Source organism: Sinocyclocheilus anshuiensis, unplaced genomic scaffold (genome assembly GCF_001515605.1).
Source record: "Sinocyclocheilus anshuiensis isolate Anshui unplaced genomic scaffold, SAMN03320099.WGS_v1.1 scaffold2129, whole genome shotgun sequence".
Lineage (NCBI taxonomy): Eukaryota > Metazoa > Chordata > Actinopteri > Cypriniformes > Cyprinidae > Sinocyclocheilus > Sinocyclocheilus anshuiensis.
In genome coordinates, this window is record NW_015552540.1 from 869875 (window position 1) to 896560 (window position 26686).

General features: G+C 36.5%; 3 protein-coding genes across 4 annotated transcripts in view; 2 read left to right on the forward strand and 1 right to left on the reverse strand.

The window, feature by feature from the left end:
* The window catches only part of LOC107663982 (intelectin), a 25240-nt gene extending 23832 nt beyond the window's left edge, over positions 1-1408 (reverse strand). The window contains exons 1-4 of the mRNA XM_016454425.1: positions 1332-1408; positions 1002-1249; positions 688-846; positions 467-587 (exon numbers count right to left, since the gene is read on the reverse strand). Of these exons, the coding sequence (XP_016309911.1) occupies positions 467-587; positions 688-846; positions 1002-1193 (472 nt within the window). The 5' untranslated portion in view covers positions 1194-1249; positions 1332-1408. The remainder of the gene's footprint in view (positions 1-466; positions 588-687; positions 847-1001; positions 1250-1331) is intronic.
* A 3873-nt stretch (positions 1409-5281) lies between these two features.
* LOC107663983 (meiosis-specific nuclear structural protein 1-like) lies at positions 5282-6249 on the forward strand. Of its 2 annotated transcripts, none has more exons than XM_016454426.1 (3): positions 5282-5459; positions 5591-5815; positions 6096-6249. In XM_016454426.1, the coding sequence occupies exons 1-3, from the start codon at positions 5457-5459 to the stop codon at positions 6225-6227; spliced, it is 360 nt and encodes a 119-aa protein (XP_016309912.1). In that variant the 5' UTR covers positions 5282-5456; the 3' UTR covers positions 6228-6249. The 2 variants fall into 2 exon arrangements, with proteins under 2 accessions (XP_016309912.1, XP_016309913.1); XM_016454427.1 differs by having other exon boundaries at positions 5452-5519.
* Positions 6250-9928: 3679 nt separating this feature from the next.
* On the forward strand, positions 9929-16687 carry LOC107663941 (tryptophan 5-hydroxylase 1-like). The gene is made up of 11 exons (XM_016454353.1): positions 9929-10052; positions 10794-10928; positions 11470-11653; positions 11746-11846; positions 11999-12066; positions 12144-12340; positions 13153-13288; positions 15024-15150; positions 15264-15359; positions 15876-16009; positions 16107-16687. Exons 1-11 carry the CDS (start codon positions 9963-9965, stop codon positions 16279-16281), a joined length of 1443 nt encoding a protein of 480 aa, XP_016309839.1. The 5' UTR covers positions 9929-9962; the 3' UTR covers positions 16282-16687.
* Positions 16688-26686: the final 9999 nt, after the last annotated feature.

Genomic DNA, 26686 nt, shown 5'->3' on the forward strand with positions numbered 1-26686 from the left:
ATTTCTGTGACTTGGATTTTGGGCTGCATGGAATGATCAGACTGGTGGGTTACGTATGTTTTGCACCCCTGCTCTTCATTTATACAACGAAGCATGAATTATTGCCTGTGGTGATTAACAGTATGCCACAATGTCAGTTTATAAATGGTTAGATTATTTTTTAACTCACATGCTCGGTGTGACAATCGGTTGGTTTAACACCTGAACAAAGAGCCATAGCTGCCTTTTCAGTATCGATTCTATTGAAGACCCTGAATGTGATGAATCCAGGCTCAAATATTTCTGAAAACAAAATCCACAGAATATACCACTGATGATGATCTGTCATGGTAGGTCCACATGCAACATGGCTTTCATTCATTAAAGTGATCTCAACAATGAACACCAGAACTGAATAATACACAGATTTTATGACTGTTAATTGATGTAGCTAATTTGAAAAATATTTGTTTAAGTATTGCCGTACCTCTTGAATTTGGACCATACAGATTTTTGGTCATTATCGTACTTCCAGTATCATACACTATTGGAATAGCAGGTCCATTATCAATGTTGCATGTCCCGATTCCAAACCTCACAGGGAATTTCTGGGAAAATGAAGATAAATATTCAGTGTTTTATTTAATTTCATGACAAAATTAGTCTTTACCTATATTTCTGTTAAAATGGTGTCATAGTTTATCTAACCTTGAATAAATTGAAAAGGTTTCCTCCATGTAGGGTTAAGAACTGATTTTCAGTGTGGTATCTCAGGATGGAGGCAGTGGTCCAGTGCTCCAACTCACTATTATTAGGAACATGCCACACAGACACATCCTGTGCCCCGATGTCAAAATATCCAGGATTCTGTCGTCAAGTCACATTTATTTATATAGTGCTTTATATAATACAGTTTTGTTCTGTTTGAGATTCTAGATTAACATAATTTGATTGTCAATCCAGTGTCTTAATATCCTTTATGTTAAGTCATGGCTGTAAAACCATTACTGTAATAAAAATACCTTATAATCATCACTTGTAGCAGCTTCCGCAGCTCCAAATGTGACTGTGTTTGCCCATGTCCCGTCACCATCAGGCCGGTTTGGGTCGCTGCCCTGCTGATTAGACCAGCGATCACCAACAGTGCACTTTCCATACATGTTGTTTTCATGAACACTGGCCACCAGCGTCCAGCCACCTCCAGCAGTGGTCATATCACAGAATGTCTGGTAAAGGACTCCTCTTGATGAGATCAGATAGTACAGGCCGTCTGATTGAACACAAGCATTCCTGAGTCAAATAAATGCAGTTTGGTGCACAAGATCACAAATATAGATAGAAAATGGTTGTACCATCATAAACATGATACTTGTCACGAATTTCTTTGCAGCTTCGAGCAACATATTTAATTCTGTCCAGAAGTTTTTCAAGCTCATGGTTGCTGTTGGTATCACTGATGTTAATACATGGTGCTTCTGCTTCTTGTATTACATACAAAACTCCCAGAAAGAACATTTAAAACAAAAAAACAAAAATGCTTTTTTTTTTTTTTTACATGGGTCATAATGTAATATATTGTGAAAACAATATTTTAAAGTTCTTAAGAGAAATTGTTTCAGTTAAATCTTAAAATGACACTTACTTGATTTAACATCACAGAACCATAAACTTTTAAACCATTGTAAATATTTTTTTATAAGAAAGACAGTCTGCAAACAAAAGAGGACAATTTTTCATGATTTAAACACACTGAAAACTTACAAACCTTGCACATTAACTTACCAATTCCATACACCAGGGGTAAATGCTTTTGTGTGTTCTTCATTTTTAAAGTGATCCTTTTCTTATCAAAGGCTGATTTATAAGAAACTAATGTTTACAGCTGTTTACAGTATGTTTATTGTAATCAAGAACAAAAACATTTCCATTTATTTTCTTAGGAATCTGATAACCATCAGACCTATTCCTATCAATGGACAACCTGTTGAGGCTGCCGAACAATATATTGTACTGTTACTGTAATCATTAACTGACCTATATGACTTCTTAAATGACTATTATTCCAAACCTTTTTGACTTCATCTCTTGTGTGGAACACAAAAGATGATATTTTGTCCATAAAACAGAAATCAGAGGGTGAAATGGGTAGTCAGATTTATATTCACTCTATTAACTCTATTTATACTCACTATATTCACTGGTCAAAATGTGGATGTTTCTTTTCTCTCACACTGCATTTCTGAGATAAAAATGTGGATGAACCAAACTCAATATTGATAAGACTTCAGTTATGCTCATTGGCTCTCCTCATCAGCTTCGTAAAGCTGGTTTGCTAACTTTATACGTGGATGGCTCTGTTTTGGAGTTTTGAACTGAACTAAAAAATGTAAGAGTTATATTTGATTTGAGTTTGTCTTTTGATCCACACGTGCAATGTAAGACTTCCTTATCTTTTCTCAGAAATATTGCTAGACTTCGCCCTATGCTATCCTTTAATGTGGCTTTTTAATACTTTTGTTTTTTCTCGCTTTTACTGCAATGCTGCTTCTTGCTGGGGTCCCTAATAATGTCAGCCTTAACAAACTATATGTGCAAAATTCAGCTTTTTTTTCTGCTTTCACTAGTCCACTTGTCTGTCACAAATGCTGTTCATAAATGTTGTTGTAAATAAAATATTTAACTCACATGTTGTACTGAGGCACTACAGCGATCTGTCACGCCACATCAAGGAGCGTTAAAACAGCATTTATTGTTTGAATTTCCTGATAAAATAGACAGAATTTGAAAGATGAGACTGTTTTTTTTTTTAAATAACAAAACACAAAGCTTATTGTGATTATTGGACAGGAGATAATGTATAGTGATGATGTAGAGGGAATATGATTAAGTTCTGCAACATGCAGTGGTTAAAAATGTATTTGTTGGGTACACATACCGAACTGAAAACATACATTTTCTGTACAAATAAGTGTAGTGTTACACCCCTAGAAAAAATTTTAAACACCAAAACTGCATTTACCTGAAGATAAAAGTGTGTCTGGGCAAAGGCTGTTGTTGTAAGGAGGGAGAACAGAGACTCTGTACCAGACACTTTTTCAATAATCAGTGTTGGGAGTAACTAGTTACATGTAACAGAACTACGTAATTTAATTACAACATAAATGTAATTGTAATCAGTTACAGTTACTGAGAAAAAATGTGCAATTAAATTACAGTTAGGCCTTCTTATAAAAATGTTAACGATTACATACAGTACATACAGATTTAATTGATTTCTTTCAGAAATTGCAGTGACTGCTCTAAAATATGAGACACCAATGTTTCTTTCCTGTCATAGCTATGCAAAGATTTGATTTTAAAAACAGTATCGTAGCTATTAAACTATTCGTTGTTATGATTTTCAAATCTGTATTTAACTTCAGAATGATCTCAAAGTAAATTCTAATTTTTTGATGGCTGTGCTTTAAAATAAAATTTTTATAATCTTAATTCGAGTGAAGGATTTTGAAAGTCTGACAGTAATCATTGTTGAGTACCACTGTAAGGTTAACCCTGCCTGGTTTAAATGTTTGAAAATGATTAACAGTTGAAAACATTAGAAATTTATTAAAGTAATCAAAAAGTAATCAAATGTAATCAGTTACATTACTTTAATAAAGTAATTGAAATAGTTACACTACTTATTAAATTTTAAATAGGGTTACTTGTAATCTGTAACCTATTACATTTCCAAAGTAACCTTCCCAACACTGTCAATAACCCGCCAATAGTAAGTAAAGGGAAGATTCTCATAAACCAATGGTGTTGTTGAATAGGCTGAGAAACCTGCCGCACATTATGACTATAGCAGGTTATGTGTGTTTTTCCAAGTAAAAACCAAATGTTAACCATAGGTCGACATATTCCACGGTGTGCAGGCCACATATGGGTCTGATTTGTGTGCTGTCATCTCTGGGCCCCATGCCTAAATACAAGTCATCCATGTCATAAGATTACTGATCTTATGTGTGTGTGACTTGAATTTCCCTCCCAATTATTTATTTTTCTTTATTATTATAAAAAAAAAAAAAAAAGCAGGCCTATTTTATATATTTTTTTTTAAGAATGTCCCAGCTGGGATACAGGATGTGGAAATTTCCAATAAATGTTAGATGTTAATGTCATATATTTTGGTTGCATTTGTGAGTTAATAAATACGTAGCTAGGTACATAATATCATAATTTCGATATATCAATCGATATACTTCTGAATCTAATCATATCGTAATCGTATCATAGAATTTTTTAGGTTTCGGCAAATATCGTATCACTGGGTATGAGAATTTATATCATATTGTATTGTGATGAACCATCATATTTACACCCCTAATTATCATCTGGGGTAAATTTATATCACGCAATTATGAGGAAAAAAAACCTGAATTGTGAGATAAAAAGTTAACTTTTTTATTTTTGATCCTGTGGTGGAAAAAATAGGCTATAGTTTATATATTTATATGTTTATTTATTTTATGAATTAATTTTTATGTTTTAATAGTTAAAAAAGCATGAACAAAACAAGCCCTACAAAAACGTAATAAAATAACCAAAATAACACAGATGCTATTATACAGACACTTAATGGTATTAGAAGATTTAATTGCATTTAATAGAGATTCAATAAAACATTGCAATTGGTTTGTAAAAGGTGTTTTTATACATATTTGGGGTGAGTTTTGTTGCATTTGCACCATTCATCTCTATGATTCTGACCATCGGGCGTCACTAGCGTTTGGCGTTTAGAGTGCTTACATTTACATTTACATTTACATTTAGTCATTTAGCAGACGCTTTTATCCAAAGCGACTTACAAATGAGGACAATAAAAGCAGTCAAAACTAACAAAAGAGCAACAATATATAAGTGCAAATGACAAGTCTCGGTTAGTCTAACGCAGTACACATAGCAAGGTGTATGTATATATATATATATATATATATATATATTATACACACACACACAAAGAAAAACAAGTAAGCTAGATAAAATAGAAAAAATAGAAAGCTAGTGTTTTTTTTTATAAAAAAAGAAGATAAATATAGATAAAGTAGAATTAAAATAGAATAGAAAGTGCTAGAGTTAGAGGGTTTAGAGCAAAACCATTTGCTACGAAACATTTTGCGAAGCAAATGGTTAATTTCATTCAAAGTTTTCACATGCTTCGTTCATTGTTACCATCACCACGTTATATATCAATTTCAAATAAAATAAATGGGAATGCTTACTTCCGGAACCTGTTGCACTTTATTTTGGCTCTGCAAGAGTTGCGCTGGCCAACAATATTCGTCTTTATTCCCAGGTCTGAAAGCCCTGCGTTTCTAGGACAACGACTCACAAACAAATGAGTGTGGTGTTGCCCACTTTGTTTAGTTAGAAACAAAAGCATTTATATCGCAGAGTCGACGGACCTGATCCAAAACCTCCAGTACACCTGAGGAATGGTAAGAATGATGCAGATATGAGTAGTCAAAAAACCATGAGCAGTCTGTTTCACGAACTAGGTAATCGTTACAGATGCTACAAACGATGCGAGGTTGTGTTGTAGAACTTACGAGAGACCATCTCTTTGCAGTCTTTCATAAGCCAGCAGCTCAACATCTCTCACAACCACCATCAAAAGATGATCCTGGAGTACCGCAAACAGGAGGAAATGCGTGAGGATCAAACCAAACACATCGCCAAAGAGAAGCAGCTGCAAGCCAACATCCAGTGCGAAGAGAGAGTCGAGAAAAAGCGCTTCCTGCTCAAAATGCAAGATGAAGAGTATGGCAAACAAATCGAGGAATCACTTCTCAAGGTTGATTTTATTCTGTTCGTTGTACATTACTTCAGCTGTTCAAAAAGAGATGCCTGGTCTCGTTTTTGTTTATTTGTTAGGATCCCCATTATCTGTGCCCTACTGTTTATTTTCCTGCCATACAAAAATATGAACATACCTTTAAGAAAATGCATGAAACATTAACCATGCATTTAAGAACATACACTGAATACAGTCTATTCTAAATCTAAACATATATGTAACATTACAATTTTATTTTGAAAATATAAATAAAATCAATGCAAAATGTATGTTTTAGGCAGAAGAGGACAGACAGTTCAGAGAGAGGCAGCTTGAACAGGAAGAGAGGATGGCCAAGGAGCTTGCGAGAATTAATAATGAGAAACTCCGAGATGAGAAGATGAGGCAGTACATTAAAGAGAACAGGTAAGAGACCGGAGAGCTTAATGGCACTACAGGTGCATCTCAAAAAATGAGAATATCATGGAAAAGTTCTTAATTTTTTGTTATAAAAAAAACAACAACTTTCTTATATTATGGATTCATTGCACACAAACTGAAATATTTCAAGAGTTTTTTTGTTTTAATTCTGATGGTTATGACTTAGGAAATTAAAAAGATCTATGAGGAAGATCAGAGGTAAGTGTGTTCTTTGTTTTCCCGTTTTCCTGAGTATAATGTTTTCTACTTCATTTTCAGAAATTCTGGAGAAAGCAGACAACATCATCTGTTTTAGATGAGCTGGTAAAATGGATGTAGGATGGTTTGAAACTGACAAACTTAATTTACAGGGAGCTTCAGTTACGACTTGAGAAAGTGGTGGCCACTCAGAGATACATTGAAGATTTTAAAAAGCAGCAAGCAGAGTGGAGACATTTAGAGTGAGAAAAGGTGGAGGCGGAGAACAGGCACATCATTGAGTTTGCCCACTACCAGCAGAGGAAGGAGGAGTACAGGATAAGTCCTCTTGATTTCCTCCAGAGCTTTGAAAAGATTATGATGGAATCATATACCCCTCTGTCCTGTCACAGCCCTGTTTTGCACTCCATCAACCATACAGGGTGATGAAGAGATCATAAGAGCGTGCCAGATGCACATGCAGCATGCTGACGCACATGTTTACCCCTGGTCACACAAATGAGCTCTCAGAGCTTCTGAGCTATACACGTTCATTTCTTCCTTTCTTTGTATATCAATGAACATTTGCGTTTAAATAACAGATATAAAAGGTCAACATAAAAATCTACAGTCTCATAAAGTTTGTAGACCGTGCCAAAATTTGACTCCAGTGCCTCGCAGCTCAGTTAAACCACTAATGAGAGTTACCTAGTTCTTTTTCCCAGCACTGGAACAAATCTAATTGGTCCACCTACTGTATGGATTTTCTTATTAGGCTGGTCAAATATTTCTTACGACTGTCATCTTTCAACTGAAGCTCAGTGATCATGACCAGACTTAATCTTTCCTGACATTGTTCTGCATCACATAACTTGTCTTGCTCACCTGGGAGGGCAGGAAGCACTAATACCTTGAAGGAACTTCAGGTTGTTTGACAGACCAATGAACTCACAATATGTATCATAGCTTACTCTATCATTGCCTTTTCCTCGCAACCTAGATTGAAGGGTCCTTCCTGTTGCTGAGTCGGAGTGCAGATTGAATTGTCTCAGAATGAAGTCTCTGATTGCAGAAGCTGTGTGTCTATAGTGAAGCTTATGCTAATAGACCAGACTCCAGTGTTGCATTGGATTAGTCTGAGCATGATTTGACTTGGCTCAATCATGCTGTACGTCACCGGTTCTGCACAAACACCATTATCATATATGGCCAAAAGGAAATGAACGTAAATCTCAAAAGTAAATATAAGGTGTACATGCTAACCCTATTAAGATACATGCATCTTTAGATGGAGCATTCTTTTTGACCCCCAGATAGCTGTTACCACCAAAAAGCTCAAGCATTTCCTGTGCCTTACCTCTAAATTAGTTGCGGTTATATGAATGAGATTTTCTTTGAGTCATAAAGTACAAAGCATTTCGATTTGCTCACATCTTGCTTTTCAACATTTTAATGATTAATGATTTTCAACATTTTAAGGAAATTGGTTTGCAAAGCTAAAGATATTCTACAGTTGCACTAAATAGTGCAAAAAATCTCGACATGCTGTTGGAACTGGAATAAACTGGCTGTGTTTCAATAGATGGTGAGTCTCTCACTTCATAAAGCCTAATGAGATGTGTACTTATGGGCTACCTTACAAAAGACTGTCTGTGTGTCCCCCTGAGGAGGGGTATGGAGGTCTTTCAGATCAATGACCAAGCAGTGGGAAGCACAGACAATGGACCAATAAAGCACAGAAGTAGCGTGAGAACGTCTGAATAAAAGATTAGTCATGTTGTTTGGAAATGGACGTCGTACAGCAGTACCTAATTATATTGCGTTTGAGCTAATTAATGCTGGTGTGAGCTTGTAAACAGACATTGCTCATAACTACCACATCATTATTAATCTGAGCCGTGCTCATTGCCGTGCTTGTATTATTTTCCATGTTTCTCCCTTTGGAACAATTCACCCCCGGACTGGAACTATAGTGTGGACTGGGGCCTTCGGTTTGGAGATAACAGGAACCAGTGACAAGCACATTCCGAATCAGTCGTCGCCAGTTAATCTAGGCCTGCTGCCGTGTTTTATTAGACCGTTATCCACATCACTTCATCACTGGTCTTTCCGCAGAGGTGTGGAAATAAAGCTCACTGATCCCAAACCAACCTTGGAAAGAGTAAATAAATAAACGAATGTCAACAATATGAACCAAATGAAAGATTGGGTGTGTTTAAATGCCAAGGTCTACGACATGATTTTTATGAATCTTTTAATGGATTATCAGGCAATAGTGCTGAAGCATATCAGCACAGAACCATTGTGTGTTCTTCTCTGTTCTTGTGATCTTGATCAACTACTTATAGGCTGGTAATTCATTGACATTTTGTAACTTCAATCAATAATAAATATTACTGTTATAGATTAAGGAACATTATCAATAGCACAAGTGCAACAGTTTTTATTATGGTCTGACTCTTCAGGGTAAGGCCTAACCAATATGATATAGATAATTATCAATATAAGCAAAATAAGCTGTACAAAAGAGACTGGGGCTTGTTGTCACTGTGGTATCTCGTTAACTTTAAGGTTTTGTAGGCTATGTGTTTTACTAATATGTAGTTTAAAACGTCCTTGAATTATATACATTTTGTGAAAAATAAATACAGATATCCAACATTTTTTTTTCTGTAGATCTTGGGAAAACAATTGAACACAATAACAGTAAACTGGCATTTATTCAGGCAGTAAACTTTAAAGGGCAGTATGTGACTGTCAAAATCATTTTAATCACTAGAGTAAAAGGTTACACTTTACTTGAAGGGGTGTGCATAAGACTGACATGACACCTTCATAATCATGACATGACACCTACATAATCATGACATGACACGTCATGAATATGAAGGTTTTTTATGCATGTTTATGACAACTGTCATTAAGTGTCATTCGCTCAGTTATGTCATTTTTAATGCAAATATGACATTATTTGACCTAACCCTAACCTAACCCTACCCTTACCCCTAACTATAGCCCATAACAAAGACATCTCAAACAATGTCATCTTTGCATTAAAAATGACATAACTGAGCGAATGACACTTAATGACAGTTGTCATAAACATGCATAAAACCTCCTTCATATTCATGACATGTGTCATGTCATGATTATGAAGGTGTCATGTCAGTCTTACGCACACCCCTTCAAGTAAAGTGTTACCGAGTAAAATAAAACAAAGTGACAGCTAATCCTGTTTGCTCCTATTTTCCGTTCTATCAATAATAACACAAGTTTTTGTTTTCCCCACTTTATTTTCCTTTTTTAATTATTATTAATGTACCATAATGATCTAACGGTCGAATAGTTTTCGGTTGCTGATCCTTTTCCAGTGAAAATCTTCTTGCTGGGCTGGTCAGTAAGGACTTTCCAGAGCCGCGCGCTCCTCCCCCTCCTCCGCCTGATCTCTTTATAAATCCAGAGAGAAAACATCATTATCAGACTGACAGAAGCGTCTCTCTGAGCCACGCATCTCCATATTCTACTATAAAAACAGAAGCACCCATCCATGCTCTCCAACAAGCTTGACGGACCGCGTCGAGGACGGTCTTTTGACTCCATCAATAAGAGTTACGAAGAGAAGCAACTCAGCAATGAGGTAAGAAGAACTTTTGACATATATTCAAAATGCTAACATTTTTGCTAATATTTTTATATATCAAAATGATAAAAAATTTTGAATACGGGGAGAAAAGTGAGCTGTCAGAACGGATGATAAAATTAATTTAGTTGCGCTGATAGTCCTAAGAAATTAAAGGGTGCAGTACAATCATCAATTACTGATGTTTAAAGTCTCAAAGAAAGGAATAAAATAGCATATATATATTTTTTTTTATGTTAATTCTTTCCAAAAACTTTCATAAATAACATCATTAAATATTATATTTGCTTAACATAATTAATGTGCATTTAAATAATTATGATAAAACTTTCCACACATTATTTTTTTTAGTTTTGAATGCGCATGAACTTCTGATCTGTTGTGCATTGTATACTGCAAAATGGTCGTTTGTTAATGTCATTCATTGGCTTTTACATGCAGTTGCTGTCCACCACATAGTGCTGGTCTAGTCATATATAGCCTATAGCCTAGCCTAAATTTGAAAGCATAATGCATCCTACCCAACCTTTTGAAAATAATGATCTGTTCATGTTATTTGCCTGTGAATAACGATTTCCTATTTGAAAAACATGTCAAAAACAAACAGAAGTTCACTCACACGGGAGATTAAACATCTGCTGTAGTAAAGAGATTGTCATGCTAATGTGAAAAGACACCTGAGGTAAAACCCAATGATACTGATTATAATCTCTCTCTCTCTCTCTCTTATTTATTAAGTTGAACAAAACTACTTTTCATAAGACAGAGGAGAACAAAGACAAGATACGTTCCTCCAAGAGAGAACATGCCGCAATTGTCTTCTCTCTAAAGAATGAAGTCGGAGGGCTTGTGAAAGCATTAAAATTATTTCAGGTGCATTAATGTTTTCCCTTCTTTAAATGTTGCCTTTCTTTCTTTCTTTCTTTCTTTCTTTCTTTCTTTCTTTCTTTCTTTCTTTCTTTCTTTCTTTCTTCCATTCTTTCTTCCATCCATCCATCCATCCATCCATCTATCTATCTTTGATTATTTTCACTATTTTCAGCTTCAGTAGAATCATGTTATACATAACTGACTCATAAAAAAGGCATTAATGGTTAAATAGCTAGTTGTTTAGCAATTCCAGTTAAAGCAATAATAAACAATAACTTTGAAATCCTATAGTGGAAAGTATGCACTGTGCCACTGTTCAAGAATGAAGTGAATTTATAGATACTGTATCAAGATCCACCTCCTTCCATGCCACTGCAGTGTAAAAGTTATCACACTTTATAAATCTGGTATGTCTTCAAATATATCCATTATACAAATGAATGTATTAATGTATAAATGTATTTTGAATAAATATTATTCAAACAGAAAATATTCAATTTAAATTTAAAGTGGGCTAAATGACATTTTCATTCATTATAAACAGGACAGCCAGGTAAAGCTTTTGCATATTGAGTCACGTAAGTCCCGGCGGCGTAACTCAGAGCTAGAAGTACTGGTGGATTGTGACAGTGATCGAGAAACTCTAAAAGATATCGTTCAGCTGCTCCGCAAACAAACAAGCATCATAACCATGGACTCACCTGATAAGTTCTGGACTCCTGCAAACGGTACTGTGTTTTACTCCTTCATTAAATAGATGAGTATTGCACAGAAATTTGTGTATAAATCTTGTGTAACACTGTGCAAATACATTATTAAGAACTTGCTGAGGTGCCTTGGTTCCCCAAGAAGATCTCAGATCTAGATAAGAGTGCCTGTCGTGTTCTGATGTATGGTTCAGATTTGGACGCGGATCATCCGGTCAGTATTGTCTTACATTTTGCTAGAGAGCTAGGTTATAGAAATTCACTGATAATAGTATTTATGTCATGATCATTTAGCACTCTTCAGTATTTGAGCTGCTAAAAAAATTCCATGACCTTATGTATGTATTTGTTCCTATATGATTTCAGGGATTCAAAGACAACATTTATCGTAAGAGAAGGAAATATTTTGCTGATCTTGCCATGAGTTACAAACAGTACGTTTAACAAAAAGGTTTACATTAATTCCACATATTTATCTATAATATTGACATGATTCTCTCTCATTCCGCAGTGGAGAACCTATACCACGTGTGGAGTTTACAGAGGAAGAGGTGAAGACGTGGGGTGTCGTTTTCCGGGAGTTGAATAAGCTGTACCCCACACATGCCTGTCGAGAGTACCTAAACAACCTGCCTCTGCTCACCCAGTTCTGTGGCTACAGAGAGGACAACATACCACAGCTGGAGGACGTGTCCAACTTCCTGAGAGGTGAGACTAGGGCTGGGCGATATAGCTAAAACATATATCAACGATATATGTTTCATATCGTTCGGTATCGATAATTATTGACATTTTTTATAACCTTTTTTTAAACAGAGCAATAGAATATATTTTTTTTATTTAACCACTGTATTTTTAATTTGCCAACTTTATTAAGACAAACAACAAATATATATAGGCATATATATTATTTTTTAACAGTCAAACACAAAATACAATTTAAACAAATATCTCCTTTCTTATGTTTTATATGCAGATTAAATAAGTCTTAAGTTTTGAAGGAATAACACAGCAGCGGTGCGTTTCGTGGGCTAGACTAACAAAACATTAGAATGCAACAACGTCACTTACATCATCACCGCATCTCGCGCTCCACTAATGACGCTCCCTGGTGCACACCTAACATTCGATTGTACCCTTTTTGCATTAAAATGCAAATGTTTATTTTAAATTCGACTAATATCAATGTTTTTATTCACAATCTCCTCATCACAGGCAGGCACATCACTCATTTCAGCATGTGTTCGTGTTTGTGTATGCTGTCTGCGTCACTCATCGTACGTGCCTATATCGTGCGCTATATCGAACATTTGTCATATCGTTATCGATGAAGGTGTACCGTCGATAAATATCGATACCGTTTTATCGCCCAGGCCTAGGTGAGACTGAGCGCATACAATCAGTGCACACACAGCGATGCATTTTAACTTTACAATTGCTACAATACAAGCTGACGAGAAGTATTAGTTGTGTCACCAGCAGAGGGCAGTAGTTATATGGCTGCTGTATGTGTGTTTCAGAGCGAACTGGCTTCACCATTCGCCCTGTTGCTGGGTACTTGTCACCGAGAGACTTTCTAGCTGGTCTGGCCTTCAGAGTGTTTCACTGTACACAATATGTGCGTCACAGCTCAGATCCTCTCTACACTCCTGAACCGTGAGTACAAAGCATACTGTATATCCCTTTATCTCTTCAGGCCTGTTTATTGACACAATCTTTTGAAATAGGCTTTTATGAAGCAGTACCCATTGTTGAAGCAACACCCACTGTCTGTCACACCTGATGCATTAACATGCAGAAATGAAAACAAACACATCACCTCTTAATCAAACTGAATCCAGATGATTTAAGCAGTTTATATTTTGCACTTTGGGGTTTGGGTTCCATTCTTGGGTGAATCAACTTCATGGATCAAGGTTAAATCACTTAAATCATTTAATTTTGTTGCAATTTGGAATATTGAATAAAAGATGATGTATTGCAGCATGTTAAAATTTTAGCATTGATTTAAAATGATTATTTTAACCTATTTACAATCATTTGGCATTAAAGGCACAATATGTAAGATTTTTTTATTAAAATATCCAAAAACCACTAGAACAGTGTTATATATTTTGCTGACTTGTGTACTTACATTATCCCAAATGTTTCGAAGAATGTTTAAATCCAGAGAAATAAGCAATTTTAACTAGTGACACGGACCATGTCCATAGTGTCATTGTGTCGCCTGCCAATGACGTCATAACCCCTCGATTTCCGCTCGTTCAGTGGCCTCGTTTCACTTCGACGGCTTTCAGCCTCACCCTGCTTCTTTCTACTACGTTAACAAATCATTAGCTCATCCATGAACATGATTTCTGCCCGAGTCCCGTCAGATTGCATCGGCTGTGGGGATGAAGACGACAACTCCCATGATTCCACACTCAGTCATGGCGTCATCAAACTACACCTTTGCCTCTTTGTTTATTTTGAATACGCGCCCTCCAGTGGCGAAAAATTACATATTGTGCCTTTAAGAATTGTTGCAATGTTTTTTCAGTGTTGAAACAACAACTTGCATTCTTTCAACCACATTTCAATGTTTAAACTCAGTCACATGATTTCAGAATGATCAAGTTTGCAATAATTCTTAATAGCCAATGCTCTCAATAATCATTTTATATTTATGGCAGTTATTAAAGTACCCCTATTATGTTTATTTTAAAGTCATAAATTTATATTTGCCGTCTGCTAGAGTACATTTACATGATTTCAAATGAAAAAACTTTTTTTTTTCATACTGTACGTTGCTGCAGCACCTCTTTTTACACCCATCTCTGAGTTTGCTCAGAGTGGTCAGCTGGCCCAGTCTGTTGTGATTGGTCAATTGGGTTTTTAGCTTCCAAGGCCTCATGAGCAACTGTAAACAGTATTATATCTATGGTAACTGTGGCGTCGGTATTGGTATAAATTTGTATAAGTTTTTTTTGTTTTTTGTTTTTTTGGTGATGTAGCAAAGTAATGGAAATAATGGCAGGACTACAAACAAAGTGTTTTAGGCAAGTGTTTTCTACTGGAGAGATTATCTCCATTTGGTGTGGACTTTGTTGTGCTTTATCTTTGCAGATGGTTTGCATGCACAAACAGATTTATTACATATTAAAGGAAAGGTAAAATCATAAAAAGCATAACGGTGCATTTTAAAAGAAGTATTCAATGTAGTAATCCAGAAATCACTCAGAAATCAATCATTTTCTGCACAGCTGCAACTCTACAGCAGAAACAGTGTTAACATCAAATCTTTATGCAAGCGTGCTTCTGCTTCACTTACACACTGTTTGCATATGTCTTGTGAACTAGGCCTTATTCAACCTTATTCGATAATTAAAGAGATCTTGTCTGTGTTTTTTAGGGACACATGTCATGAGCTGCTGGGTCATGTTCCTCTGTTGGCCGAACCCAGTTTTGCACAGTTCTCTCAGGAATTAGGACTGGCTTCTCTCGGGGCGTCTGATGACGCTGTGCAGAAGTTAGCAACAGTGTGTATTTCTTACATTTAGCTATCCTGCTGTTTACACAGTATATAGGCATAAAGCCTTTATTGTTTGCACTAGTTTTGATGGTTGGTATGTTGTTGTATGTTCCATTGCAGTGCTATTTCTTCACGGTGGAGTTTGGCCTGTGTAAGCAGGAGGGTTCACTCAGAGCATACGGCGCTGGGCTTCTCTCTTCCATCAGCGAACTTAAGGTAGATACACATTATCAGATTTAGAATTATAGATTACAACTATAATCTTTTTATGTTTAATAATTAGTTTCAACAATAAATATGACTAAATTGCTAGATGGCTTTTTAAATGTCTTTAAAAATACCAAAGCTGCATTCATTTGATCAAAATACAGTACAACAAGAATATTGTGAAATATTATCACAATTTAAATGAACTGTTTTCTATTTAATATATTTTAAGCTGAATTTTCAGCAGCCATTTTTCAGTTTTCCATTTTTGCATGATCCCTCAGAAATCATGTATAAAGTATGAAAGTTCAAAAGAACAGCATTTATTTGAAACAGAAATTATACATTATACACATTATAAATGTTGTTATTATCACTTTTGATACATTTACTGCATCCATGCTAGATAAAAGTATTAATCTCTTTAAAAAACAATCTTATTGACCCTAAATTTTGAGCAGTATTGTAACTGCTGTTGAATTTAACTGAAGTGAATGACTGAAACACATATGCTTTGTTTTGAAGCACTCTCTCTCAGGCTCTGCTAAAATCTTGCCCTTTGAGCCCAATGTCACCTGTAAACAGGAGTGTCTCATCACCACCTTTCAAGATGTTTACTTTGTTTCGGAGAGCTTTGAGGAAGCCAAATTTAGAATGCGGTAAATCTGTTTTTAAATACGCAACTTGTTATTTTTGCACGCCATATCATTGTTGTTTTGCTTTGACCATATATTTCCTCTATTTTATTCTTCACAGTGAATTTGCAAAGACAATCCAGCGTCCATTCTCCCTCCGGTTTAATCCGTACACACAGAGCGTGTGTGTGCTGAAGGACATGCCCAGCATCAACGATGTGGTTGAGGAGCTCAGACACGAGCTGGATATTGTAGGAGATGCTCTCTGTCGACTCAGTGCACACCTTGGCGTCTGAAACCATTATGACTCTTGCTCATATTAATAGCTTTTATTCCTGCTATCTCTTATATCAAAGCACGTTACTCAACATTCAACTCTGCAATAGTATTATCTCATTATCTGCCTTCTCTGACTGCAGAGGTGAATCACTTGTAATGTCTCTGTGAGCACCTTTCCTCTGCTACTGAAAATTTGCCAAATACCACAAAGCACTTAAATATCCAAACACTTTCAGGAGAGTCTTGTGGTATAAAAATATGTGTTATAACTAAAATTTTTCACCGTTTTCTTATTATCCTGATGTGAATCTGAAACTGTGGTGTGTATATTGTGTTTTGTCTTCTGAAGACTGTAATCCTTGCTGCTTGTCCATGGCCATTCATGTTTATGCTTACTGAATGCTAATTAAGTGATTCTTATAAGGAGAGATCAAAATGTAATTATTAAATGTAAAAATGTAGCCAACTTTTATTAATTAATAATAAAAGTAAATAAATTAATCATTTGTTAGCAAACTCAATCTGAATGATACAAATTATTCGAACGGTATTATTGAAACAAAATTAGCTAATAAAACCCAGACTTCTGATATATTTGTTGCCCTGTAAACATCATTCGCTAATAAGTGAAGTTACTGTACTCTGCAGTGTGATACTGTGGCCAGCAGAGGGCAATGCTGTTGTATTGCAGTGATAACTCGGTCAGTAAAACTGAAAGTTGACACAGTCGATAAAACTTGAAATTCAGGTAAGAAATCCCAGAGCTATGCTTGCAAAAATCAAGGCATATATTTCCTGAATTGTTTGCAAACATTTTCTCTAAATAATCGAGATAATAACCATTGTGTCTGTCACTGTGCAAAAATACTATTTTGTGTTGATTGCTTTTGGTTTGATGTAGGCTATTTTGCATGAGGAAATCACAAATATTGCTAAAATATGTAAGCAAACTGTGAACCTACAATGATGATGTGTGCACGGTTGTGATTGCTAAACATCTCTTTTGTTTATATCATATGTACTATTTATACCATAATAATCCCACTAATGAGTCAATCATATGCATTTGGAAACATTCCTTTAAAGAAAACCGATACTGGGCAACGCGATGTCCTGTTGAACAAATTTGACATGAGCTGTTGCTTTGGTCTGCAGTCAGTACTGAGGGGGGCGACAGAGTTACATTCAGATGTTTTTGAAACTAAACCGGATGTCCTAGCTATTTTTTCAGCCATTCCCCTCCTTTGTATATGCATATATCCTGATCCACACTCCAGTCCAGATGGTGGCGGTAATGCACCTATAAGCTGGTTTGCCAATCGCCAATGAAACACCAAAGAAGAAGAAGAAGATAGACGATGCGTTCCAAACGGGATATATCGCCCTCCGAAGGGCACTTCGGAGTGAAAACAATCATGGCCGCCATATTGAAAGGTAGTTCCAAACCGAAGTGCTCAAAACTGGCCACTTCAAAAGGCCCTTCGGAACGAAGGATTTCGAAGGGTACAACTGATGGACACTTCGGGCTCCCATGATCCTTTGCGCAGATTCTTTGCATGATGAAGGCGCCTCTGTGTTGATGACGCAGAAGGGCACTTCAAGAAACAGTTGTTTGGTCCCCTACACCCTTCAACCCTTCGAAGCTCTCACTCCAGAGGGTAAACCCTTTGAAGGGATTAGGGCATAGGGATGAGCCCTTCCGAATGGAACGCAGGGTTATTCAGCCAGGTAAGTCTTGGTGTGTTCCCGCCATATCGTAATTACGAGATACCAACTTGTAAAAAGCATTCACGTCCTCGTAGAACTCAACTCGTAATTACAACTTGTGAACTGGGAGTTTTCTGAAAGCTACGATTTGTGCCACCTGACCACCTCAAATTCATTACGCACTATGTTTAGGCTTTGATAGTGCAAAAGTTTTGTGTCCTAGTCCAGTTTCTCAACCCTGGTCCTGGGCGCCCCCCAACACTGCTCATTTTGTATGTCTCCCTTATCTGACCCATTTCAGGTACTGGAGTTTCTTCTAATGAGCTAATGAGTTGAATCAGGTGTGTTTGATTAGGGAGACACACAAAATGTGCAGTGTTGGGGGGCGCCCAGGACCAGGGTTGAGAAACACTGTCCTAGTCCAAGGGTATGAACAGCTCCCAGTAGAACGTCACGTGTTGCTATCTCCAAATTACGATATGGCGTGAATGCAGCATAATTGTATAAACATACTGATTTTAACTGAGAAATATTCTCTTCACATTATATCTCCAGACACATCTTTCTGAAATAATATGAGAGTCAAAGTGTTTCAGATTATTGGGTCATGTAGCCTACGTGGTAGAACAGAAGGTGTCTGTTCTAGAATCAACCAGGGGTGCGTTTCCCAAAAGCATTGTTAGCTAACTACCCTGCAAACATGTCCTTGCGGGGCCCATGCTGGCTTTTTGCGGGCACAGTGGGCTAGGGCCAGCCCACACCAAACCTAAACAGGCCCGGTGCGGGCTTACCCAGGTGAGGCCCACAGCTTTGGGCTCACCGCAGGCTCTCTGTGAGCAGCCCACACTATGGGACTGCCCACATTAATCCAATGATGGCCCAGTGTGGGCCAGACATGAGCCTGTTAATAAGAATTTTGTGGGCAGTTTTCTTCCTTACCACTAGGGATGCTAAGGTGTTTTAGGTTTCCTTAAGTAAAGCCATGTGGTAGAGAGAATTAGCAAAACAATAAAATAAAATAAAATATGAATAGAGACGGGACTATCATCCATGTATGTATATAAACAGTTGGTGGCGGTATGTGCCTACGGTGCGGAATACGCCAAAAATTCCAAAGAAGAAGAAGAAGAGAATTAGCAATAGCAAGCAGCAGTAGCCAGCATGGCTCACCTGCTGAAAACATTGTGCTGTGTCCTGGTCGGGAAATGTGTCATTTCAAGCCCAGTCTAAAGGAGTTTTTTTTTTTTTTTTTCTTATCTATTAATTCTAAAGCTTATTTATATTCTATATTATCTGTATATATTTATGTTAATTTAAAATAAAAGATGAATCATTATTATTTTAATATGGCTTGTGTAATGGATTAAGGCTATAATAAATATATAAATCATATAATTATAATAAATAATCATCACTAAAAGCCAGATGATTTTATCTTTAAAAATGTTTTACTATGTAGTGCCCTTTAATTTGGAGCAAGAGAAACTGGGGGAGTAGCTTTATTGCATCAGAGATGTGTCACTTTTCTTGAAGTTGATTGGTCAAATTTCAGTTTGCGATCTCTAAACTAGAACATAACCTGCCCTGGAGCAGGTTAGCTGTGGAGCGTAAGTTACTATGGCGATGAACACTGCTAAAAGCCAAGCCACTTTCATGGTACCTAAAACCCAGGATTGGTGAAAACTAAACTGAAACTTACCTGGCTAGCCAGCTAATCTGGCTTCATGGTACAGGCCCCAGGTTGAGCACCCCTGTTGTAGATTAATAGTGTGGGCTAAGTGAGGGCTGCCCGTGCAGGGCCAGCACTAAGGGGCCAACGTTTTGCCAATGAGCAAAATCTCAGAGGCCCTGCGCTGGCAGCCCGCTGGGGGCCCTTAAGCTAGCCATAAAGGACCGGTGCATGCTTGTTTGCAGGTTATGGTTGTTATTTCCATTGAATTCTATTGGTAACGACGGAACTTGCGACCATTGCCTTTGGGAAACGCACCCGAGGTTCTTACTGAGCTCTCAAAAAGAGAATAAAGAGGAACTTGGGATATTTCCAAGATCTCCTTTTATTACAGATGTGAATACATGTAATTAGATTACCACCTGCGTAGCCTACATTTCAAGGTTTCATTTCATGCACATTATATCTTGTGATGAAGGAGATACTTGGACTGTATTTAATGGAGGAGCACTAACATCAAAGTACTCTGACTGTTTCCAGAACCGCTTCCAACAACAGAACGTTCAAAGTCCTCTGGAGATTTCTGGTAGACAGCCACATTAAAAATCAATGATCTTCGGTTTCATAAAAATGCCATGCACTATGACAATAAAACATGTCATATTGCATTTTAAATAACATTCTGGTCTGTATGGGGTTATTTTCTGTAAATGTAGCATATATTGTGTGCATTGCACAGAGACTAAGTTAATTCATGCAGTTATTCTGTATTTGTAGACCCAATTTATGATGCACGAGTCTCTGTCAATTGCAACAGTAGGCTACATATGTTGGTCGAAAACAATAAGTTTTCCTATCTGCATATTCGCTTGCCTTTCCTATATGCATATTCTATAAACTTGGTGTGCATTTCAAGCTTATTCCAGTGGGGCAGTAAAAAATCTGTATACACACACTCCAGTGCTCCTTTTGTAGTCATAGAAGAGATAGGATGAGAGAGATAGAGAGTCAAAGGGGGCTTGGCTGCTTTACAGGGTTCCCACCAGAAGAGATATGAAAGGGCAGACAGCAAAGAGCTGTAGATGAAATGCATGTGTGTCGATGTTTCATGTGGGCATGCAGTCAGTATGCAGTCAGAGCAAGCTCTCAACTCAGCACTGATAAAGATCACAGAATGACACTAATGAAAAAAGATGTTTTATCATTCATATTAAGGCATAGTAAAGGGTATAGCACATGAGCTGCTACGTTATTGGATTTGGATTTTGACATTAATATTAACAATTTAGTAATGATATTATATTCTATATAATATTATTGAGAGCATAATACCATCAAGAGAATATAATCATAATTCAAAAATTAAATGTCCATAACTTATATATTTTTAAAATATATATTTTAAAGTTGTTAAAGTTGTTTATAATCTTTTATAATCAACTTCTTTTTCCATTTTACTCCCTATTTCTATCTCTCTCTTCATTATATCCTCCCAGAGCTCCTCTATCTCTACTGCCAGTAGTCCCAACCACTTAAGCGATTGTGAAGGCTTAATTGGTGTTCATTAAACTTTCAGGGCTGGCTGCTCGATGGCAGGCCGTCCTGTGACAGCACAGGAAGATGAAGTAACAGCATGAGCAGCAGAAGGCCCTGAGCAGACTTACTGCACATGCTCAGTGGCCTTCAGCCTCATAATCAGCACAGTCACAGATAGTTCAGCTCATTACTCACCTCCGGTTAGTAGCAGAGAAGGTTATGTCCTGCATAGGAAGAAGTCCTGTCGTCAAACATGTAACTATATCATTCACTTAAGGAAATTGAGCTATATAAACAGCAGTTATTTTAAAATTGGAACATCCAGCAGACCTATTGGAATTTCCTTGGAATCTGATCTCCTAATCCCTCTGAGATATAATGGCTCCAAGCACAAGTAAGACCCTCCAGGGATTTCCTGATTTCAGTTCTAATTGGAGTTCAACCTGCAAGTGAAATCCTGCCCTATTCCCAAGCACAGCATTGATCTTTGTATCAGTGAAAAGGTTTCTCTTACTTGTAATGTATTATTTAAAGAAAGGACAGTCCAAGACAGGAAAAATGTACTTGTCTGATTTGCCGTCAGCTGATGGGAGATTTAGTCGCTTTAGTGCCATATGCCTAAACCCATGGCTTCAAGGTTACCATATTTCTGGAATTGTAAGATTTGTAAAATGTTTATTTTTAGTTATATCATGCACAGTTAGCACAAACTTATACGTTTACCACACTATTTTCCCTTTGCACAATGCTCACTTAAGCAAGATGTTACCCAGGTATAAATAATATACTGTATAGTATATATAATATAATAATAAATATATAAGATATTATACATGTCTATCTATGTGTGTGTGTGTGCTACCTATATTTTTGTGGAACCCCTGATACATTTTTCAGAATTATTTGATGAATTTCTGTTTAAAAAGTTTAAAACACAATTATTGGAAATATTTTTTGTGAAATTCTTTACTGAAAGTCTTTACTGTTTTTGTCAGTTTTAAACAAATTAATTTCATCCATGATGAACTAAAGTATTAATTTTCTTTCATATGAAAACCTCCATATGTGTGTGCGCACACACACACACACTGGTTTCCACATTTTATGAGGGCTTCCCATAGACATAATACATTTTATACTGTACAAACTGTATATTCTATTCTCTAACCCTAACCATACCCCTAACAGAAAGCATTTTTAGATTTTCCAAAAAAAAAAAAAAAAGTGTTTTTTTCTCATGGGGACCAAAAAAAATTGTCCCACAAGGTTAAAAATTACTAAATTACTGGTATTACTATAATTGTTTGCACACACACAGTTTAATAAAAATTATAAGCTTTTGTAAATCTGCATGAAAAATCTGACTGGAAATGTATGTATTCCTTGAACTCTAAAATGCTACTCCATAAAGCATTCATATTTTTTATATTTTATTAATCTCTTCATAATGACTCCCAAGCTTTTATCCAAATTTTATGTCTTACATGATGTCTTTTGATGGTGTGGCACTGGTTGGGCACTAGGCAGTGCTGCCATAGAGGATTTGCTGTTCCTGCAGGTTAAACCCCATTGTTGCAGTGCTCTGCAGTCAGAAGTGTTACTATATGTCATTGTCTCCTTACCTCAACTCAGGCCATCCTCCAGAATTTTACAGGTTTCAGTCTCTTGTGTGTCAGGGTGTGTAGATGGTAATTTATGATAACCACAGTTGGAGAAGGTGAATAACCAGGGTTGAGATTTCATGCACACACATAAACATGGGTATGTACTTACTGGCGAGGTAATTATCACTGAAAATACCCCAATTACCCACTGGGACTAGTTTTGTTTATGTACCTCATGAACAGCATTAGATCTATGTAGGCAGATGCAACAGACTGTAATCATACCGTTACTGACATAGTATAGCATCAGTGATAATTATGTGAAGAACTTTGTGTTCTGATGTGTGAACATGTCTGATGAATCGCGGACCCAAATAGCACGTACAAATGTAACCAGGCAGCAGGGAGGCATGGAAGAAATGGGCTGCCCTTGAAAGCAGATCACATACTTGTGTTGCTATGGCTACGGTCCCTATTAGGTAACTAGGTTGCCATAGTGTCTGAAAAGATCAAAGCTCAGCAGCAGAGCAAAGAACTGGGGGTACATGCACTCAAGACAGACCCTTGCACCCGGACACACGCTCACACAGGGCCACACGTGCATTTAGCTTCCTGTCAGTCAACATGGATATAAAAAAGACAAAATCATAAATAAAACCTTGGGAACATTTCATTTGACACATTTTAGGATGTATTTAGACATATACGACAGACATGCAAAGTCTCAAAGATATACAGTATATAAAAGGACAAATACAACAAAGTTATTCAAATGGTTCATTTATTTTTCTTAAACTTAATTTGCCTTTACTGAAATCCTTAGAAGTCCCCCTAAAACATTTAGTTGGTTAAATAAATAGTAGGTTATCATAGAGAGTTCATTTGAAACGCAGCCTTTCTGACAAGCTGATAACTGCAATTAGCAACCAAACTGGTAATCTGTTAGAAGCAATAAAAGAGCCTCTGAAGCATCCTCTCAACAGAATTCAGTTATATTTAGCTCATTGTGTAACTGGAATCATGCCTATATAGTTTATTTTCATAAAAGAATTTTATTTGACTTTTTCAAATGCACACGTGGAACTGAGGTATATTTACCATCAACATCATGCAGTTTGCATTCAGTAATAGCATCTCTAAATCCACCTAACAAATGCGGATTGTACAGTAGCTACCTAAGGATGGGACGAAAATGTACCTAAGAATAACCTTGCAAAATTTAGCTACATAGTATAATATAGGTAATATTACTGTAATATTTACAAACATATAAATGCTTGGTGACAGATTTAGGTTCAACCCTGGTTCTTAAAAGGGTTATGAACTGCCTCTGTTTTTTTTATTTTGCACTGTTCTCTGAGGTCCACTTATAATGTTAAGATATTTACATCAAAAACATCATAATTTAGAAGTTATAGGCTATTCTCTGTCCTGTTTTTGACGCCCCTCATCTGTTTGAATAGGCCTGGCAGATTGTAGACTCGGAAGTAAACGCCCACTGCTATGATTGGCTAATAGTTGTGTATGTTTGACAGCCTACATCCTTCAATTATGGACGCTGCTGTGATTTAGGTTAAAACCGCATAAATACTCAGTACATATCAAATGATCTGTAATAACCAAGCGGCAACCTTCCGGTCTCTCTCGTGAAGCCAACACGGAAGTGACTAAAACTGCAATTCATCGACTGGCCGCTAGAGGCTGGCTCCAAAAGGGAGTCAGTCCCATAGACTCCCCATGTTAAAATGGCCAACTTTTTGCCCTTCATGACAACTGTGAGGGGGGTGAATTTTATAACTCATCCGTTAAAATTATATTAAGCCTTAAAGTTCTGCATAATTAAGGAAGCAATAGTGACACATAATAAAAACAGTTACTCACACTTGTGTTGCGACATTTGCTGTCAGATCCAATATAGTCGGCACAGCATCGTCTTTTAGTTTCGATCTTTTTGAAAATCCCGTGTCAAATTGTGCCTTGTTTGTAAACGAATCCACAGTAAAATGAAGTGAACAAACGACCAAGTTCTTACTGACGCGGTCTAAAACTAAAATAAAGTTCATCCACTCTTTCCTAATGTTGGGATCAGAAGGAAGGCAATACAAAGACTGTTTTTTCCACAACTTGGCCTCTTGTTGTGTTTGGAGCATCTTTATTGTTTGGTTTCTGTGTAGATCTGAGCGTTCACCTCTCTCATAAACACTACATGCGTGAATCTGTGGGCGGGGCTAAACAGTCAGCACTGTAGAAGCAGAAGATCTTCTTCTGCGGAGGTGGTGCTTATCCACACTATTGCATCATAGTTGTACATTCCACAAGCTGTCGTTTTGGCAGACTGGCTTCAATATAAGCTGTTTTTATAACAAGAGAGTTTTGAGTTTTGAAACTTACAAGATGTTTTTATAGTACAATGATCTCTTATATGTGAAAAGAGGAAGGGAAATTTGGTTTCTCAGTTTATGACGCCTTTGAAATATAAAGACATTTACTGTAAGCTTCTTTTTGTTTTAAAGTGAACCACTCAATCTAGAGAAGTGTAGCCTTGTGCTATAATGTAAAAAATTAATTAATGAATTAAAAGGCAGATGTTTTTTATTTGTGAAAATTTTTGATTGTATTAAATTTACTGTTTTAGTAACATCTATTTTGGAATCTATTTGAGAGAATTAAAGTCTCATTCAACAACATTTGCAACAAAGCTTCTTAGGAAGTATTGCTACTTCTTAATCTGGTTTCTTCACCCGTAGATTTTAAAAATTCCATTAAATTGGCAGTGAGTTTACTTCAAACTAACTGGATATAGATATACTGATGTCAGTTTTTACTGTATGATTCTAAAAGAACACATCAATGTGTGTTTGACACACTTTCTGTTTAAAAAGTTTAAAATCTCACTTCATTTAAATAACCACTTGCTTTCACTGGAGTATACTGATGTCCTTGCTGGGTTCAAGGAAAGAAAGCATTAGAATGGAATTAAGAACATTATAAATACATACAATTTGTCCACTAACATTCATAAACTAAGCAAATACAGGGCTCAACAATAAGGGTTCAGGGGCTTGGCTCAGTTGTCAGATGATCAGTCAGACCAGGGCTATATTGTCACTATGTTTATTGATCTCTATATACAGAAATACATAGAAAATGTTTGCAAGGTCTGCAAAATCTGCTGAAAAAGGCCACCAAGATCAAGGTTATTTGTCTTACTAACTTACTGTGAAATTTCTTTAAAAACTGGTCCACACAAAAATGAAAATTCTGTCACAACTTACCCTCGATGTTGTTCAAAACCTGTATGCATTTCTTTCTTCAGCAGAACATAAAATAACATATTATGAAGAATACTAGAAACCAGTTTCCCATTGACTACCACTGTATGGACAAAAAATTCAATGGAAGTCAATGAGAAATGAACATTCTTGAAAATATCTTCTTTCATGTTCCATATGAAGAAATCACGCCACCAGTTTGGAACAAGATAAGGTGGAGTAAACCGATAGAATTTCAAACCCTTTAATAAAACTTGTAAAAACCTAATAATGTTTTTGTTGTCAATTTTGATGTAAGGAAATTAATTAATGTACATTCAAAGAATTCTTATTGTTGAGCCCCGGAATGTAAAAGTTTACTGTAAAAGTGCAAACAGCAAACAAAGGCAACTGATGACTTATAGCAGCAGCACAACAAAGAACAACATCATTAGTTTGAGCCCATTCTAATTTAAAGGCAGCTTTGTGAATATTTGTTGTGATTCACAAAAAGAGCTAAAAGTTATTGGATAGGTTTGACCTGATAACCCTGTAAAGATTACACTAGATACTCTAAATATTCAGTCGCAAGCGTGGGCAACACGAAAAGCATATTTACAGTACAGACACACGTACAAAAACACACACATATTTA